This window comes from Conger conger, chromosome 6 (assembly GCF_963514075.1).
Source record: "Conger conger chromosome 6, fConCon1.1, whole genome shotgun sequence".
NCBI lineage: Eukaryota > Metazoa > Chordata > Actinopteri > Anguilliformes > Congridae > Conger > Conger conger.
The window spans coordinates 12,255,302-12,274,075 of record NC_083765.1 but is presented as its reverse complement, the minus strand read 5'-3'; the positions used below and the strand labels follow the sequence as shown (position 1 = coordinate 12,274,075).

The window sequence follows — 18,774 nt, the reverse complement described above, 5'->3', positions numbered from 1 at the left end:
TGTGGCTGCTATCTGCTTTAGTCTTCCTCACTAAACGTCTGTCTAAACTTTCAAATATCCATCAGAAAACGGTCCCAGTGGAGATCACGGTGCTTCTATACGCTCAACAAAACAAACGGTAGTCCAGCAGTGGAGGCTAATTTAGGCCTCTGCCTCAAAGATCTTCTTCCTGCCACCCATGCCAGCCTTATCCTCAATGTTCTTACGCCAGTCACCAACAGCTTCCTTTTCCTGTAATGTCAAATGTATTATGATTATTATTATTATTAGTATTATTATTATTATTATTATTATTATTATTATTATTATCATTACATTGTTGGTCTGTCTCCAGAAATGCACCCACCTCCTCTTTGACCTCCTTCTTGACCTGTTTCAGGTTGGCCCTCAGGTCCATGTTGACCTTGTGTTTGGAGCCCAGCAGAGCTTGCAGCATGGCATCAGCAGACATACGCACTTTCCTCAGAGCTGGCTTCTTGAACTTGCCCTGCAGGTCAACGACTTTAATCTTCAGCTCGTCGATCTGGGCAGAGGGAGCGATACGTACAAGAGAATCAGTGACGCAGTGAGACCACCTTCCACATTGCTTCTACGCATGGCTTACACAGAGGGCATAGACATGGAATGACTCTACCTCCTTTGTAGATTTGATAACTTTTAATTCAATGTCATATCTCTCCTCATCAACAGAATCCAGCTGCTTGTGAAGTTTCTTGCACAGTTCCTGTGGGTAGGCATGCAGGATAAACATTGAAGATGGAAGTACAGTATATGAGGTTATCGTGTTACACATCACAAGTATACATTATGCATGACACTTTGATGATAAATTATCCTCACATATTTGCGATATGAGCACGCCTATGTGAGGCAGTGCACAGTTGAATACGGATTTGCTGATTGGACAGCCGCACACCTGTAGTTCCTGCATAGTCTCAGGAATTTCCAGAGGAGGGCAGTTTTCCTCCATGTACCGGGCCCGTTCCTCTACTCTCTGCTTCTTTTCATCCTCCAGCAAGCCCTTTGCAATGGAGAGCATCAAGCTCTGGAACATAGAGAGAGGAGCATTTACTATTATTTCGCATACATTGGGCGAATGGCAGGAATACACCTTGGACAGGTCGCCAGTCCATCACAGGGCACACACACCATTCACTCACACACTCATACCTATGGGCAATTTAGACTCTCCAATCAGCCCAACCTGCATGTCTTTGGACTGTGGGAGGAAACCCACGCAGACACGGGGAGAACAGGCAAACTCCGCACAGAGAGGCCCCAGCCGACGGGGATTCGAACCCAGGACCTCCTTGCTGTGAGGCAGCGGTGCTAACCACTGCACCATCCGTGCCACCGAGACTTGTTTCAGTGTTCATTATATGTACAATATGTATCAGGAAACTAACATCTTTCTATTTTCAGATTCCCCTTCTGGGTGCAGCCTAAGTGGCCGTTAGCTGCTCTGCACCTCTATGAACAGGAATACACACTAACTTACACATTCATGTTTATAAACATTTCTGATGAAATCGGAGTGGGCTGTTTACCTTCAGATGGTGCCTACGGCTTGTGCTCATCTTTTTATGTCTGTAGAGGAGAGGGAAAAACAGTAATGAATGAAATGGATTTGTAAAGAGAGTTGCATGTGGTGGTACTGTACATAGGGGCTCCAGAACATGGCAACGGGATGGAAACTGAAGGTAGACGTTCCTTTCTTTACTTTTCACCACCGCGTGGTAAAACTTAGCTAGTGATATGACTGGGAGCCACAGTCCTACTGAATATTTCAATGAACAAATGAAAAACATTTAAACCAAAAAAGGCACATCTGGTTCACTTGTGAAAAAAAATGTAACTGCATACTTACTCTGACATCTTGGCCTAGATTTCTTTAACACCCTATGAAAGGAAATCAGATAATGTTAGTAATAGTTTCTGAAATTTACAGCAGCAGATTTATTCACTCGTGTAAGTTAAAATATTTGAATTCCTAGTGAAATAGGGTCATATTTATATTTTTCAAAATGCTATCATAATGTTCCAGCCTGGCCGGTATTCACACTGGAATATCTTGCATTGTTGAATAATTCTGAGAATGGCCATGCACTGAATACAACTGAATGCAAGTTCTCTAAATTTAGGCAGGGTATGAGAACCCAGCTGTCTTGCGGTGTCACTCTTTCTCAGAGGTGTCATTAGCACCTGGGAGCAGGGCAGCTGATGTCCATCCTAAATCATCCTTATGAGGGTCCAGATCTGACTCATAAATTTTGAAGGATATTCCTGGGCCAAGACACGGCTCTATACACGGAGTTCTTTAAATTTAAGTATTAATTAAAATATAAAGTTCATGTCGTCCTTACAATTTCATACAGCAAAAATTAATTCCACAATCCTTATCCTTTGGGACGCTTTCACAGAGGACATTTAAATATCCAACAGCAATCCCTTAACTTTCAATTCTGCTATTATCAGACAGACAGACTGTTACTGTAGTCAGGAGGTAATTTCACCATGAGTGAGCCAAAGGAGAGAACATGTGATCCAAGAGTGGCTGTGTAGACCTACCAATATCTACCAAATAGAAGGACCTCAGAAAATACAAAATATTTTTAGTGTTTCTACCTGAAAAGATTACATCCCAAAAATTGCAAGCCATCTTCCTATTGAAGACATTTTACAGCAGTACAGCTATATAATATAATACTGCATATATCCTCGATGTTTGGCATTTGGTATGTTGCATGTCCTTTTGCAGGCTATTGGGACAACTGCACATAAGCTCCTAGTCTAAAAGTGAGATGCTCCAGTACATTCAAGACTTTAAATTATGACAGCTGAAGACCCTTGCTGTATTATGCACACTAGGAACTATAGCAGTTTAATCTATGTACAATGGAAAGAAAAATCAATGTTACTACAGAAATCCACTGAGATTACTTACAGTAAATTGGTAAACAAATTATTGATTCTTTTCCCAAACATGGTACTTTAATCATTGTAAAACACATAACATAATTTTATTAGCTACCAACAACATTAAAAAAACATATGAGCAATACCAGTTGTATGGACAGGACATCATATGCAATTGCTTCCTGTTTCTGTTCTAATGAGACAACCAGCTCCTCTCAATGGGAGGATGCGTCTCTTATCAGTTTCTTCTTTTTAATTCTTAATGGACTTTTTAATTCTTAATGTGTGCATATTCCATATGGGCACACATATCATGAATAATTTGCATTGTTATTGCTGATAACATGTTTTAGTCACTTAACTGACTTTAAAGTAGTGATGGGAAATGTTACTAGAACAGACTGAATACTAAAAAAAGAATGTCACTGTCCATCATCACAACAGCACAACAAGACTGCATTCCTTCTATATGTAAGGTATTACACTGAGCTTTCACACACTTTGGATCGCATAAACCTATATCAAACCAGGGAATATTGTCCGAGTCTGAAATGGTAGAAAGATTAGTCAGAACCCTAACGCAAAGACTATGATTGGTTGCAATTTACAATAAGGTACATGAAGTGCCATTAACTAATTTAGTTGTTAGCATGAATTAGTTGGCATACAAATGCATTAATTAAGCATGAAATTAAGTTTGCATTAGTTAACATATTTGTACGAATGTATAACTACTTATTGATGTATTAGTTGCATGAAAATGTATACATTAGCATATCATCAGACAAACACATTAATTGATTTTTTTTTTCATTCCAGTATGAACTAGCATGAAGTAATGTAGTTGTTAACACAAATTAATGATGTAAAAATATATAAAGAAAGCTGTACAGATTGACTTCTCAGTAGTTAGTGAGTTAACAACATTAGTTAATTAGTTAATTCATGTAACCTTATTGTAAAGTGTTACCCTATGATTCCTACATCAACATACATGTCACATTTGCTGGCCAAACTTAATCCATTGTTTGGATAGGGATTTGACCCCAAAGCCATATGATGCCCAGATTATTTTCACAAGCCCCAAAACCACAACAATTTGTGTGTGCCTGTGCATGGATGCGTGTGTACATGTATGTGCGTTTTGACTGGAATCAAAACACGTTTTTCTACAGCCACAAGTTGCTGCTGTTGTTAAGTAACCAATAATGAGTTTAACTGATTCTCTCTTTCAGTGCAGATTGTTTCTATAGTAACCCTGGTCAGAGAGAGGCACCTTTCACCCGAACGACCCTGCAACGCCGCACCCAGTGCAGCACAGGCGCAATGGAAGAGAGGAGGGCTCACCTACTAGAGAAGGCAGAGATCAGGGCAGATTGGGCGAAGAGACGGGGAGGAGGAAAATGCCAGGGGCTGGTGGGATTCTCGGGGGGTTTATACACCATTCTTCACTGACTCAGCAAAAACCCTGCCCTTCTCGAAATGGAAGTGCATTTCTGACCGGGCCAATGAAATGGCACTGTCCCAAAATACCCTCTTCCCCCTCTCCCACACTTCAGAATGACCCTTATCCGCACAGCAGTCCTGGGGCCTTAAAATAATTAATTGCTAAAAAATTGGCTTCATTAATCCATTTTAATTCCTTTTATTTATGGAACTAGTCAGTCAGTAAGTCAGGAAGTTTCTGCTTTTTTAGGAATTAATGAATAAATGCCATCATAAATTAATCAATAATGTATAAGGTAGTCTAAAATAATTCAGTGAACTTTTGTAAATCTGATTGATGTTGAAATAATATTTTCTCAAAGATACAACTAATAGAGGAGAACAATTACCTTTCATAAATAATTATTGGAATTCATTGAAAAAGTTATTTAAGAAGGAAAAGGCTGGAGTTGAAGAGAGGATTAGCACTACTCTGCGGCCTGGTGTTGCACACACACATCTTGGGTATCAAAACAATGGATGATGTTTGTAGGTCATGGCAAAACATAACCAAATCAGTGGGCTCACAAATGGTTGTACAAATATTTCCATCTAAACAAGTAAAACAAGTTAGGTCCTTTTTCTTAATTTGCACATTTTATTACCTATTTACCCTCATTACATGCCGTTTTACGCATGTGGTCACATTTACTGTATATGTATTGTACAGTATATCGCATATACAGGTACATGGAAAGCCACACCAGATGTAATCTGTTTACATGGTTTGGGCACCTTCTGATTAACAACATAACACAACATCATGTTTTTAATTCAATGGAAATCTCTGAAACTCAACTGCTTTACCATTAATAATATGCAAGTATTCTATACTTCGATTAAACTTCATTCCTCATAAATGTAACAGAAGAATTAATTAACATCAATGAATAAGTGATTCTATATCAGTACTTTGAAGGTTCCATCAAAATATTTATTAGCAACAACTGATTTAGTGATGACTGTATACCTGTATACCTATGGCAAGGTATACAAGGTGCTAAGAGGAAAAATTAAGTTAAATAAATATACTTTAGTTTGTTCCACTCCACTGTACCTCAATACAATTATGGCCAAGTGTAAAATGGATCAGAATAAATCATGAAAACAGAGAGGGCGAGAACGAAAGAGAGCAAAACACAGTCCCAAATAAAGAACAAAATACCCAGAGCAAAGCAAAGAATAAACCAGCAAAGGGAGATAATTTAGGCCTCTGCCTCAAAGATCTTCTTCCTGCCACCCATGCCAGCCTTATCCTCAATGTTCTTACGCCAGTCACCAATAGCTTCCTTTTCCTGTCAGAGCAGAGAGGGGGAGATGTTATATACTGTATTTATAGTCTGACAACCATTTTTATGTTAAAGTTTCTATGAGTGGTCCTTCATATGAAAATATACACTCACCGAGCACTTTATTCTGAACATTTTTACTTTATTATACCTACTTATTGATGCGATTATCTAATCAGCCAATTGTGTGGCAGCAGTGCTTTGCATACAATCATGTAGGTATGTAAGGAGCTTCAGTTAATGTTCATGTCAACCATCAGAATGGGGAAAAAATGGATCTAAGTGACTTTGACCGTGGAATGATTGTTGGTGGCAGACAGGGTGGTTTGAGTATCTTAGAAACTGCTGATATCCTGCGATTTTCACGCACACTAGTCCCTAGAGTTTGCAAAGAATGGTGCAAAAAAACAAAAAATCCAGTGAGCAGCAGTTCTGCAGACAGAAATGCCTTGTTAATGAGAGACGTCAGAGGAGAATGGCCAGACTGGTCAAAGCTGACAGGAAGGTGACAGAAATGCAAATAACCACACATTACAACAGTGGTATGCAGAAGAGCGTCTCTGAACACACAATCATAACTGTAAGTGGATAGGCTACAGCAGTAGAAGTCTAAAAGATCTGTCTAATAAATACCTAATAAAGTGCTCACTGAGTGTATATTGATATTTTCATAATACCTTTCATAATGCCTTTATAAAAGATTATTCATAAAAGACCAATAACCACAAATAGGCATGAGATGTAACACACACCAAATTCATGTAAATACATACATGGAAAGGAATATGCGAGGCATATTAACCAGGTGTTACGCAGATACTGCTCCGCGTTGTATAATGCTCTGTCTCCAGAGGAAATGCACCCACCTCCTCTTTGACCTCCTTCTTGACCTGTTTCAGGTTGGCCCTCAGGTCCATGTTGACCTTGTGTTTGGAGCCCAGCAGAGCTTGCAGCATGGCATCAGCAGACATACGCACTTTCTTCAGAGCTGGCTTCTTGAACTTGCCCTTCAGGTCGATGACTTTAATCTTCAGCTCGTCAATCTGGGCAGAGATGAGACGCATACAGGAGAATCAGTGACTCTGCGAGACATACTGGAAAGGGGACTGGGCAGGCGAGATCAGAAGGACTCTACCTCCTTGTTGCACTTGGTCACTTTGGCATGTATGTCGTATCTCTCCTCATCAACGGCATCGATTCTCTGGTGAAGCTTCTTGCACAGAGCCTACCATGAGACATTCAGGAAAAACAAAACAATTGAGTGACACGCATGTCAATTGCAGTATTTTCCAGCTATGTATGACCTGTACATATGTCACAGTAATGGGGAAATACATACCAAATAATGTCATTATGATATAATCATCGTCAATTCTTTTTTTCACAATATTTTACAATATATATTACATTAATTTTGCGATTCAAAAATAATCTTAACACCATGAGGATGTAAGGTTTGCGGACAATCTGGACGGAATACGGACATGCTGATTGGTTGGGAAGGCTGATGCTGATTGGCTGGGACGGGGCAGTACCTGCAGCTCCTGTATGGATTCAGGTAAGGACAGGGCGGGGCAGTTCTCCTCCATGTACCTGTTCCTCTCCTCCTCGGCCTCAGCTGCCTCAGCCTCCAGCATGCTCGCTGCGATGGAGAGCATCAGGCTCTGCAAAAACAGCCAGAAATGAGCATGAGACACAACGTTTTTACCATGCAAAAAAACATTTTTATACAGGAATATGTTTTTTTTTTTTTTACTTGGTTCCTTTTGGAAAAAATGGATATCAAAAAAGATTCAGTCATTTTGAGGGGAAATTTTAGGGGACACTAGAACAGATTCCACGTGCACACACACTCACACATACACACTCGCAAACATTCACACACACTCTACCTTCAGATGATGCTTCCGGCTGGACGTCATTTTTTTCCTGTTGAAAGACAATAAAATGAAATGAAAATCCTCTGGGAATGCAGCATCTCCAGGTTTCTGTAGTTTCCTTTCAATACAGGCCTTGTAAACAGCCAGTTACTTAACTGCTGAAACACAGAACCTGCAGACTCTGTGATCCTTCAGGAGTTCGAGGTCCCTGCTATATGATAACCTTTAAATGTAATATTGGTAAGCCTGTAATAGGATGCAAGGTGGCATTTTCAAGTAATTCAATCCATCCATTATCTAACCCACTTAGCCAGGGTTAGAGTCAGGGTCACTGGGGCCTGGAGCCTACCCCAGCATGCACTGGGCGAGAGGCAGGAGTATGCCCTGGACAGGTCACCTATCCATCACAGGGCATAGATACCATTCACTCACACTCTCATACCTATGGGCAATTTAGACTCTCCTCAATTTAGAAACCAGAGAGTTCCTGAAGGAAACCCATGTGTTCAGAACATGCAAACTCCACAACAGAGAGGCCCCAGCTGGGATTTCAACCTTCTTGCTGTGAGGCGATAGTGCTAGTAATTCAATTGATATTATATTTTCCTTTTTAGAAGTGTTGTAGTAAACATTTCTATATTTTACTCAGCGTTGTGATTTCTGAACTAAAAAAAAACTTGGCTTTATTGCAGCGCTTTACAATAAACTGAAATGGAAAATCTAACATTAGACATAAAGGTTGAATTAATGAACAAGCCTGCATGGTGGAAATAGCTCAGAGTCTGGGTGGCTTGATTGACAAGGGGCAGGAGGGTCAGGGGCCTACCCCAGCCTACCCCAATACAGTGGACACACGGCTGCCTAAGGTTGGTTTATGGCCCAGCTCTTACAGTTTGGGAAGAATGTACTTCATAGGGCTGAAACTGGAGGAGGCAAGAGTGCATTGAATGTGACTTTTCTAAGCTAACCTGTGTTAGATGCTAGAAAATGAGCTGAACTCATATGGAGCTATTTGTGGGAATCTTTTGATTACAATAGTTGCTTTGACGTATAATCACTAAGTTCATTTATCCTGCGATAAATTGTGATATAAAATGTATATTTTATTGAAAATATATTGGATCAGAGATGGCAGTAAAAAAAAAATGCATGAATTGAAAGCATTTGGTTGCTTGTTATTAACAGTATGACCTAGTACCTTAAAGCACACCACATTATGGATTAATCCTAGCATATTTGCTGTATTTGATGTTGTGAAATATCGTCAGATATATTTTTTATATATATTTTCTTGCTGAACATGTTATCTTGACAATGACTCCTTTCATCACAATTAGGTAACCTGTTTAAGTAAATACAATATATACATGATGTAAAAACAAAGAAACGGACTCCATACATATGAAAGTGCAATGTTAAAATGGCGATTTTTCCAATTCCAATCCATTTTCAAATTGTGGGTTCGAGAGGAAGACTATGACTTCAATGTACTTTGAGAAATCAATATTTGAAAATTACAAATAGTGTTTAAGTTGCATGATATTCATCAATATCATTATTACATATCATTTTGAGACAGATTGACACTTACTCAGACATCTTGGCTGGCTGTTTCTTTCACACCCTGTAAAAAAGAAAAAAGGCCTTTCTTTAGTTCATATAAAATGACCTCTATAAGAAGTTGTGTTCCACAGTGTGATTTGACCAAAATGGTAAAGAAATTATACTACAGAACACTCGATTTAAATATTAGGCCTGGATATTGTTTGTAGAGGAGAATAGATGTGAAAATGTGCATCTGTTTTTCAGAGGAGAATTGATGTTAAAATGCTCATCTGTTTTTCAGAGGAGAATAGATGTTAAAATGTGCATCTGTTTTTCAGAGGAGAATTGATGTTAAAATGCTCATCTGTTTTTCAGAGGAGAATAGATGTTAAAATGTGCATCTGTTTTTCAGAGGAGAATAGATGATAAAATGTGCATCTGTTTTTCAGAGGAGAATAGATGTTAAAATGCGCATTGCCACAGGAAATTCAATCCCCAGAAGAGGTGTGCCTATATTTAGTGGGGCCGCAGCTGTCCTGAATCCCTCCATCAGTGCACACTCTGAGTAAACAACAGCCCAAATTCACTAAAATCACACATTCTCCCTAAAAAACTAATCCAGCAAATACTGACAGTAGCTTTGACCCCAGTGTTTCATTATAATACAATGTCATCACTCCAACATTTCCTCATGACAAAAATGCATGGCCATATACATTATACAAGAACAAGAAAAAAGAACATTGACACTTAAAATAACTGACTGGCATCACTAATGTTCCACACTTGTAATCATAGACCATCTATTGTACTTCAAACAACATCTCTACACCATCCTGTTTGTGTGAAATGTTCTGAAATTCTCCTGTATGATCAAATAAAAGAGAACTGATGACAGCCAAATAATGTAAAATAAACATTGAGGTTCTCCAACCCCTGAGCAAACCCTCATATTAGTTCAGGAGACTCTCAAAAAGGTTTCCCGCATCATTAAGTGCACATTATCTGATAAAGGCTGGAAGGCCTACACTGAACTCAACTCACTGAATAACAGTCTTTTCAAGCAGCCAGTGACTGTTTACAGCGTTGACACATTGCATGAACAATCCCTTGCACAGAATCGAAAGATTTTAGCGCTTCTATGTTTCTTTTCCAATTTTTCCATAATTCAATGTAATTTATCGACTTACTGTATAATTTTCCATTTAAAAATATTAAGGCCTTGGCATTCAGCATTTTATCACAAAGTGAACAGAAAAGCAGGAGGATAGATACATCTAGATACGTGCGATGTAATGGACACTGTATGCACTTGTTTTACATAAATGTTTTTACTTGTTTTAGCCTAAATTATTTGCGTAGTGTCTATGTTCTTCTGTGTCTTGCTGTGTGTAATGCAACATCTGTGTTATTTGCTATATTTTAAGCCTTTTTTGTCAGGGCTCCCTTGTAAAAGAGATGCAAATCTCAATGGGACTATTTCCTGGCAAAATAAAGGTAAAATAAAATGTTAAAAAAATACAACATAAAGGGACACTTGATGAAGAAAACCGATGAATATGACTCAACTGAACTTTGCAGCATATGAGATTGTACATACACGAAGTGGCAGCTCATCAGTGCATACAGCGTATTAAATATAATAGAAAGGTTCTCACCAGAGAGCAGAAGTAAGCAGTGTCGCAGGCCTGGTGGTGGCTGGGAGGGTTAGACGAGGACAGCTGAAAGGTTGAGGTGTATATATGACTACAGGCCCTCTGTTGTGGCCCAGGATGTCCGCTCTTTAAGGAAGAAACTCAACAGTTCAAAGGTCACTTAAATGCCATAAATAACCATTTCTTCTCTCATCCGGAATTATAAATAACCCTTTAAGACAATGGGTTCTTCAAAGACATTCATTCAAAAACCGTACTTTTCATCATGGAAATTACTTACCTTATACTGATTAATGTATTATGGTAATGTGGGGGCGATGTAAGATCTTTTGGATTTGGGTTTTCTTGAAGAAGCTTATATTTCATGTCTTTCTTTTTCTCAAAGGCATGTAGTTTTCGGGTACATGATTATTTGGAAGCCATTTTTTAGATACATAATTTTTTTGACATTCTGGAAGGGTGACAATTGTTCTGGGGGTTGGGGGAATTGTAATAGAAATTAAATACAAAGATAAAATTCATACTTACCTTGATAAGAAACAAATAAAATCTGTGTAGACTTATCTGTTGAACACTGTACAAGTATTGAGGACCTATCCCAACGTGAGTAGCTCATTATCACCACCCTGTGGTAAAATGCTGGAAATTACATGATATTCTGAAGTGTTCAAGAAACAATTCATTTGAGCCCTGAAAAAGTAAGTTTCCTATGCAACCACAACACATTTCATTTTAATTAAAATAAAAAGATTGTATATAATTACAATACACACCGTAGGTCTTCTGCTGGATGGGTTATTTTTCGCTCCAGGTTTCCATGGTGGTGTCCAAAAAGACAGGAAAACCCTAAAATGTGAATGATCTCTTTCTCCTCTCAGCATCAGCAAGAGAGTTGAGTAAGATGAAACGTGTTCTCAGATACTATATACAGGGATTATTACACTACATGTCATTTGGTAGATGCTTTTATCCAAAGCCACTTACATTTGATTAGACTAAGCAGGAGACAATCCTCCCCTGGAGGAATGCAGGGTTAAGGGCCTTGCTCAAGGGCTGTGCAGATCTTATTGTGGCTACACCGGGACTAGAACCCCCAACCTTGCGGGTCCCAGTCATTTACCTTAACCACTACGCTACAGGCCCACCCATAATACCCACATCATGATTTCCTGGCCAGGTTTTCTGCCTTTGAGAATTTGACCATTGACCTGTGTTCTGATACTTTACTCACTGTAGTAACATTTTTAAAGGAACAAAAAACAAAGTTATTTATTTATTTATTCATTTATTGTTATGTATTTAATACCATGATACTTCTCAGCAAAAAAAACAAAATTTGCAGAGATATTTCCCCACCAAAAATATTTCTGGTGGGGAAATGGGAGCTGAAGTACTGTATAAATTTGCAAAATAGTAACATTTGTTCCATACATCTGCCTTTTGTTACTATCTGCTGTATATGTCACAGGAAATGAATGAAGCTGAAATGGAGGGACATCTGGCCAGCAGTAATACAAATATACCAACAATCCAACTTGGTTCATTGTCAAATAATCAGAAAATATATAGTCCAGCAATGGAGGTTGATTTAGGCCTCTGCCTCAAAGATCTTCTTCCTGCCACCCATGCCAGCCTTATCCTCAATGTTCTTACGCCAGTCACCAATAGCTTCCTTTTCCTGTCAGAAAGAGGATGGAAAAGCACCATGGATCAGAACCACCTACTTAAAATGTGAATCTCTTCTCTTGTGAGTGCCTTGATGTTCCATAAAAAAGTCCCATGGTCGCATTCTAAACGTGTGAGTGTGTGTGTGTGTGTGTGTGTGTGTTTGTGTAATGCAACCTAGCAACATCTCACACCCAAAACCCATCGTATAATAACACTTAACACTTCTCACATCAATCACAGAAATTAGAGCCTGGTGATAATGATAATGCAGCTGAAACCCTGGCAGTGATTATAGAAAGAAAAACATATTTGTTGTATTAATTTAATTTAGACACTTGGTATGCATGTGGCATATATATACATTGCAGTCTGACTGAAGCAACATTGGCCAAATTTTGGAACATAAAAGGAATCTCTAGAGGGATACAGCCGCTACAGACACAACTAAAATAATACATGCAAGCCAGCTATTCACATTAGCACACTGCATATTGACAGCTTGGTGTGGAAGAGTGAGCTTTAACTTGAATGAAAACATAAATACAAAGTTATAGGTAAGTTATAATAGGAATAAAGGCTATGCAGGTGGGAATATCACACACTGCATGGAAGGACACCCACCTCCTCTTTGACCTCCTTCTTGACCTGTTTCAGGTTGGCCCTCAGGTCCATGTTGACCTTGTGTTTGGAGCCCAGCAGAGCTTGCAGCATGGCATCAGCAGACATACGCACTTTCCTCAGAGCTGGCTTCTTGAACTTGCCCTTCAGGTCCTGCACTTTCATTTTCAGATCCTCAATCTGGGCAGGAGCAGAGCACAATGATCAGAGACCTAGAGAGACATGCCTGTGGACACAACCGGGTACATATATAATGTAGGTTTACAGAAACAGAAGTATAAGGAACACAGAAGGTGGGGAGGTAATGGTTGGGAAGGGCGTGGTGGGGAAGGTGATGATGACATTTGGGAAGGTACAGGTAACAGTTGGGCAGGTGATGGCTGGAAAGGGGAGGTGGGTGGTTAGGCAGATAGCAGTTGGGAAAGATATGGTTGGGAAGGTGATGGATAGGATCACAGATAGGACCGATTCTACCTCTTTGTCACACTTGCCGACTTTGCTCGCCATGTCGTATCTCTGCTCATCAACCGTATCAATCTTCTGGTGGAGCTTCTTGCAGAGTTCCTGAAGACAGACATTATGATTAAACCAAAGCATTACTGTATTAATCACAAAAAAACTATGTTTTAAATGAAATTGGATGAGTTTGTATTGGATGAAAGCCTTAAAAGACAGAAAATTATATTGATGAGCCCTAACGCTAACCAGAGGCTGCTCTCCATCAAGGTCTGAGCACAGATCTCAGAACTGTTACGGCCATGCATAATTCCTACTCTTTGTCAAACATGTGCTCACCACTAGGCAGATTGTTCAAGATTCAAACCTCTCAAATAATTCACAAACAAACTGTAAAGTGAATTGGCTATTTTGCAAAGTAAAGTTAGAGCCAATATACACGCAGTGACCACTGTACTGGGTTGACCGGTAAACCAGCTTGTTAATGCAAATATTTAACGGGGAGGACGTTTGGCTTTCAACTACTTTTAAAAGCTAAATTATAAGATAGCTAGCTAGTTTAACGTTTAACGTTTTCACTGCAATTTTTCCGTTTAACTAGAGCAAGCTGGATAATATAGCTAGCAATTTAGCTGTAGGTTTTTGTACACCGAACAAGCTGGTCTCTTTGCTTTACTGTAGGCGACACATTTTCACAAACTGAATGCTTGCTTTCCACTTTGGACAGACAGTGAGACTGGCTGCTGTGTGTTATCTAGCCACAATCTGCACGCGATAACGTTGCTTAACAGAAAGTACAATTATCAAGTTTCCCCAGGTTAAGTCAAGACAATTCATCGTTGAAATTTAGAATTATGAGGTCATTCAAATAAATTGCAGTCATGGAATTAACGATAAACACGTACATTTCTGAATCACCCACAGAATGAGTGTTCTTGTGTCATGATCCGCTGGATTGAGTCACTTTAGCGCAAGAAAAGTTACTTTTTTAAAGCTAATTTTGTAATGGTATCCATAGCACAGAAATGGCGCGACGTACCAATACTAAAACCAGTAGTTACCACGGTAGACCTGCGAAATGTCATTGCAATTGGTTTTGAAACGGGTGAGATATTGAGGTTCAAAATTGACTAGTTGAACCTGTAAAACTGTATGTGACTGTGTAATAATTTGGTGATACAAAATTCTGGACCATAGGTAAGAAACGGCTATTTATTTCAGTCTCCTGACATGAGTCTCTGGTCTTATTCTCAAGAACCATGTGTATATTCTGCCATGCCGAAACACACACAACAAGGGACATTCGGTAACAAGGACACACAGTGTCATTGATGCAAAGCACCATCAGTGCTAACAGCTCCCCCTTGTGGATAAACTTCAGTTACTAACTAAACGTGGTGTGAGTGAGTGAGTGAGAGAGTTACAAGCCAGGTCCATGAGGGGCTTCACATCTAAAAACAAAATAAATATTTGTAAAAATGACCTGGGTCTCAGGAGGATAGGTAGCATTTATAGTTTGGTCAGGATCATACCTGCAGCTCCTGTATGGAGTCAGGTAAGGACAGGGCGGGGCAGTTCTCCTCCATGTACCTGTTCCTCTCCTCCACTGCCTCAGCTGCCTCAGCCTCCAGCAGGTCTTTGGCGATCGACAGCATCAGGCTCTGAGGACAGTGTGTTATTAACATATCCCAGCCTGAGCAACATCCTTCTAAACCTGCAAGAACTGAAGTCGTGAAATTAACTTTTAAAGGATGACATTTAGGTTTTCTGTCAACCAAGTCAGTCATAGCTTTTCCCTCTAAACATTGGGCAGTTCTACGAGGAAAGAAGTGTGACATACACTATGAAGCCGACTTGACTGGTTGTGCTAGATATGCTCAACAGAAAAAAGAGATCCCGAAGTTTCTAAGATATATGGAACTTTTTCCTGCCTGAAAGCTGGCACTCCACAAGCCACACATGAGAACGGGAGAGCTCAGACTAATCAGAGGAGAGCTGCATGTCTTGCTGAAGGCACATGGGAATCATAGGAGTTTGGAGAGCAGCTTGGTGGCACGTATGCAGCAGGAACCTGAGAAAGGCTAATATAAGCCTGTCCTATCCCAGCAGGGCCAATGCTGCAGACTCCAGCACTATAATACGATAGCCCACATTCAATATAATTTGTGTAATAGGGCTCAGCGATAGTAGGCTTTTAAGTGCTTTTAACTTTTCAGTCACACAGGAGCATAGGTCAGTAAGTGTTTTACTGGTGAGAGAACTGGACTGATTCTCTGCAGGTGTACAACAAACAGCATGTTTGTGAGAGAAACAAGTTACTTACCTTCAGATGATGCCTCCGACTTGATGTCATCTTTTTCCTATTTTGATAAATAATAATAGGATAGGATTTGAATTTTAAAAAGTGCTGGTCCTTATGCCAAAACTCATCAAAACCACCTTACCTATCCTCCAGTGAAAAAATAGACAAAATACATGCACAAGGATGTTGCTACATAAGAAGCAAACAATACAGTATATACACTCAGGAGAATTTGTACTTTATTACACCTACTTATTAATGCGATTATCTAATCAGCGAATTGTGTGGCAGCAGTGCAATGCATACAATCATGTAGATACAGGTCAGCAGCTTCAGTTACTGTTCACATCAACCATCAGAATGGGGAAAAAGTGACTTTGACCATGGAGTGATTGTTGGTGGTTTGTTTATCTCAGATACTGCTTCACGCACTCTAGTCTCTAGAGTTTGCAAAGAATGGTGAAAAAAAAGAAAAGAAAAATCCATCGAGCAGCAGTTCTGCAGACAGAAACACCTTGTTAAAGAGAGATGTCAGATGAGAAGGGCCAGACTGGTCAAAGCTGACAGGAAGGTGACAGTAAAGCAAATAACCACACATTACAACCGTGGTATGCAGAAGACCATCTCTAAATACACAACGCATCATAACTCTAAGTTGATAGGCTACAGCAGTAGATTTCTAAAAATACGTCTAATAAATACCTAATAAAGTGCTCACTCAGTGTAGGTTTTTTTTTTTTAAGTCTTAAAATAAATTAAAGAAATAGTTAGTTTCGTTCATTTCCTTCACCAAAAAGATTGGTTCAATGAGAACGAATTCGAATGAATTAAAAAGAAAATATACAGTACACAGATTGATTACTACAGAGCCATCACCTCCATGTTTATGAAGATTCACAAAAAGCTTTGGATTGGCCAGGCAGTTTGGCCACATGGGGGCAGCATTTGATCAACAATTCGGTCCCAGACTTAAAAATGGTTAAGTAAAAACAACAACTATGTTCTGCAATGGCCATCTCAGTCTCCAGACTTAAATCCCAAGAAAAAACGGTGGTCTGAACTGAAGAGGGGGGTATCCTGAGGATATCAATGATTCTGAAAAGTTCTGAAAGGAGGAATGGTCAAAAATCCCTTTGAATGTATTTTCTAACTTTATCACAAATTGAAGGACAATACTCAAGGCTGTAATCTTTGCCATGGGTGTTTGCACAAAGTATTAAACCAGGAATGCCAATGTTTGTTTTTTAGGGAAATATATTTTATCTTAAAACTTTAAGACTTTGGTTGATTCCATTGAATCATTAATAAATCACGCTGCTTTACACATGTTGGAAAATAAAGCATATTTATACATATTTGTCAATTCTGGAGCTCACTGTATGTGAGGTCTTCTTAAATTCAAGCAGATCAGCTGAGTGGAGTACTTACTCAGACATGTTGGCTTTTTACTTGTTTCAACCTCTGTGGGAAAAAGAACAGGTGGGGCCCATTTTATTTTAAGCATGTCAAACTGTCATCTTTATAATTACTCAGGGGCACAACACAGATATTCAATAGCCTGAGCAAATATACAAAATGGCAGCAACATGTTTTCTGCATTGGAAAGAACATTGTTTGAAACAGCTAGGTGTAGTTTTATAAATTAGCCATTGAATTAATTGAAACAGTCAGTGTTGTGAGATAAGTTATTGGACAAGCATAGTAACAGCACTGGGATAGTGACTGCTTGTCAAAACATGAGGGAAACATAATCCATGCCTTGACTGAAGAACAGCATATTTTGTTGAAAGCTAAACAGTGCTAAACTTGGATGACCAGACTGGAGGTACAGCTGTCATCTTGTTATGATGCTAGTTTGCTTGCTTGTCTTGTGAGCAGGCATGTAGAACACGTCTGAAGCACTGTCACCAGGGCAATGGGGGCTGAACCCACCATTAAATATGATCATTATGAGAGACAGGGTTACAAATTATCACACATATTGTAAGTCATTATGCACAATACACCATTGATCAGTGGTTTGGAATCGGAAAAGTGTATGCCCACATACATACAAAAAATTTAATTGTGCACAAACAGTACAGCACGGTACAAACAACAATTAAATAATGAAAAGAATCACACTTTACAATAAGGTCCATGAATTTGCATTAACTATCCAATCATGTTAACAACTTGATGGACAAATACATTATTTAAGCATGAAATACATTTTTATTAATTCATGCATTTGTTAACAACTAACTAACGTATTTCTTACATGAATATTTATACATTAGCAAACCATAGGATGAACTTATAATTTGTTAACCATTAACAATACATTAACTGACTTTTGCATTCCAATATGAATTGCCAATTACTAATGTAGTTGTTAGTTAGTTTACATTTTTTTTGTGGAACCTTATTGCAATGTGCTACCAAATAATCTATAAATATTCATAAAAACAAAATGTAATTTTATATATGAATGGATATGGAGATTGCATTTTGCGCAATCAAAGTTTATTGGTCACACTATGTAATGGCACATTTATTTGATCCAGCAAATGACACCATCAAAGCAATGTGTACAGACTCTACAGGCTGTGACTTTAGCTTTGACCTTTGGTAGAGACCTCCATCTCTGTTTCCACTGGTACCTGACCAGGGACACAGCGTGCCTCACAATCAACTCCACTACTGCTCCAGTTTCAGGGTATTTTGGAAAGAAGCCAATGGTAAACAGGGTAGGTAAATGGGATTTAATAAAAATTAGAATTAGGAAACAGATCTAATCCACTGAATCTCAGGAGCACAGCATCTTACAGAATGATACATTATACTGAAAATGAGCCACAGACATCCAGTAGCACACTAATTTAATCAAATACTGTCCATACATACAATAACTGCATGCACCCCCTGCTGAAAAGTCCAAATAAAACCAGTAACTGGTCAAGCAGGTTTAAGATGTGTTT

The 18,774-nt window shown here is 39.0% G+C and overlaps 3 protein-coding genes across 4 annotated transcripts; all 3 read right to left on the bottom strand.

Annotated features, from left to right (window-relative positions):
* Positions 1-9: 9 nt before the first annotated feature.
* Positions 10-1,577, bottom strand: LOC133130573 (troponin I, fast skeletal muscle-like). The gene is made up of 5 exons (XM_061245238.1): positions 1,548-1,577; positions 917-1,045; positions 605-724; positions 347-523; positions 10-231 (listed from the first exon to the last, which is right to left on the bottom strand). The coding sequence occupies exons 1-5, from the start codon at positions 1,575-1,577 to the stop codon at positions 142-144; spliced, it is 546 nt and encodes a 181-aa protein (XP_061101222.1). The 3' UTR covers positions 10-141.
* A 3,576-nt stretch (positions 1,578-5,153) lies between these two features.
* LOC133130077 (troponin I, fast skeletal muscle-like) lies at positions 5,154-10,804 on the bottom strand. Its single transcript, XM_061244321.1, has 7 exons — positions 10,774-10,804; positions 9,162-9,194; positions 7,583-7,619; positions 7,226-7,354; positions 6,826-6,915; positions 6,557-6,733; positions 5,154-5,696 (listed from the first exon to the last, which is right to left on the bottom strand). Exons 2-7 carry the CDS (start codon positions 9,167-9,169, stop codon positions 5,607-5,609), a joined length of 531 nt encoding a protein of 176 aa, XP_061100305.1. The 5' UTR covers positions 9,170-9,194; positions 10,774-10,804; the 3' UTR covers positions 5,154-5,606.
* Positions 10,805-12,160: 1,356 nt separating this feature from the next.
* On the bottom strand, positions 12,161-18,006 carry LOC133130261 (troponin I, fast skeletal muscle-like). Of its 2 annotated transcripts, XM_061244694.1 has the most exons (6): positions 17,987-18,006; positions 15,836-15,872; positions 15,045-15,173; positions 13,531-13,620; positions 13,060-13,236; positions 12,161-12,448 (listed from the first exon to the last, which is right to left on the bottom strand). In XM_061244694.1, exons 1-6 carry the CDS (start codon positions 18,004-18,006, stop codon positions 12,359-12,361), a joined length of 543 nt encoding a protein of 180 aa, XP_061100678.1. In that variant the 3' UTR covers positions 12,161-12,358. The 2 variants fall into 2 exon arrangements, with proteins under 2 accessions (XP_061100678.1, XP_061100679.1); XM_061244695.1 differs by lacking the exon at positions 17,987-18,006 and having other exon boundaries at positions 15,836-15,880.
* Between the last annotated feature and the right edge of the window lie 768 nt (positions 18,007-18,774).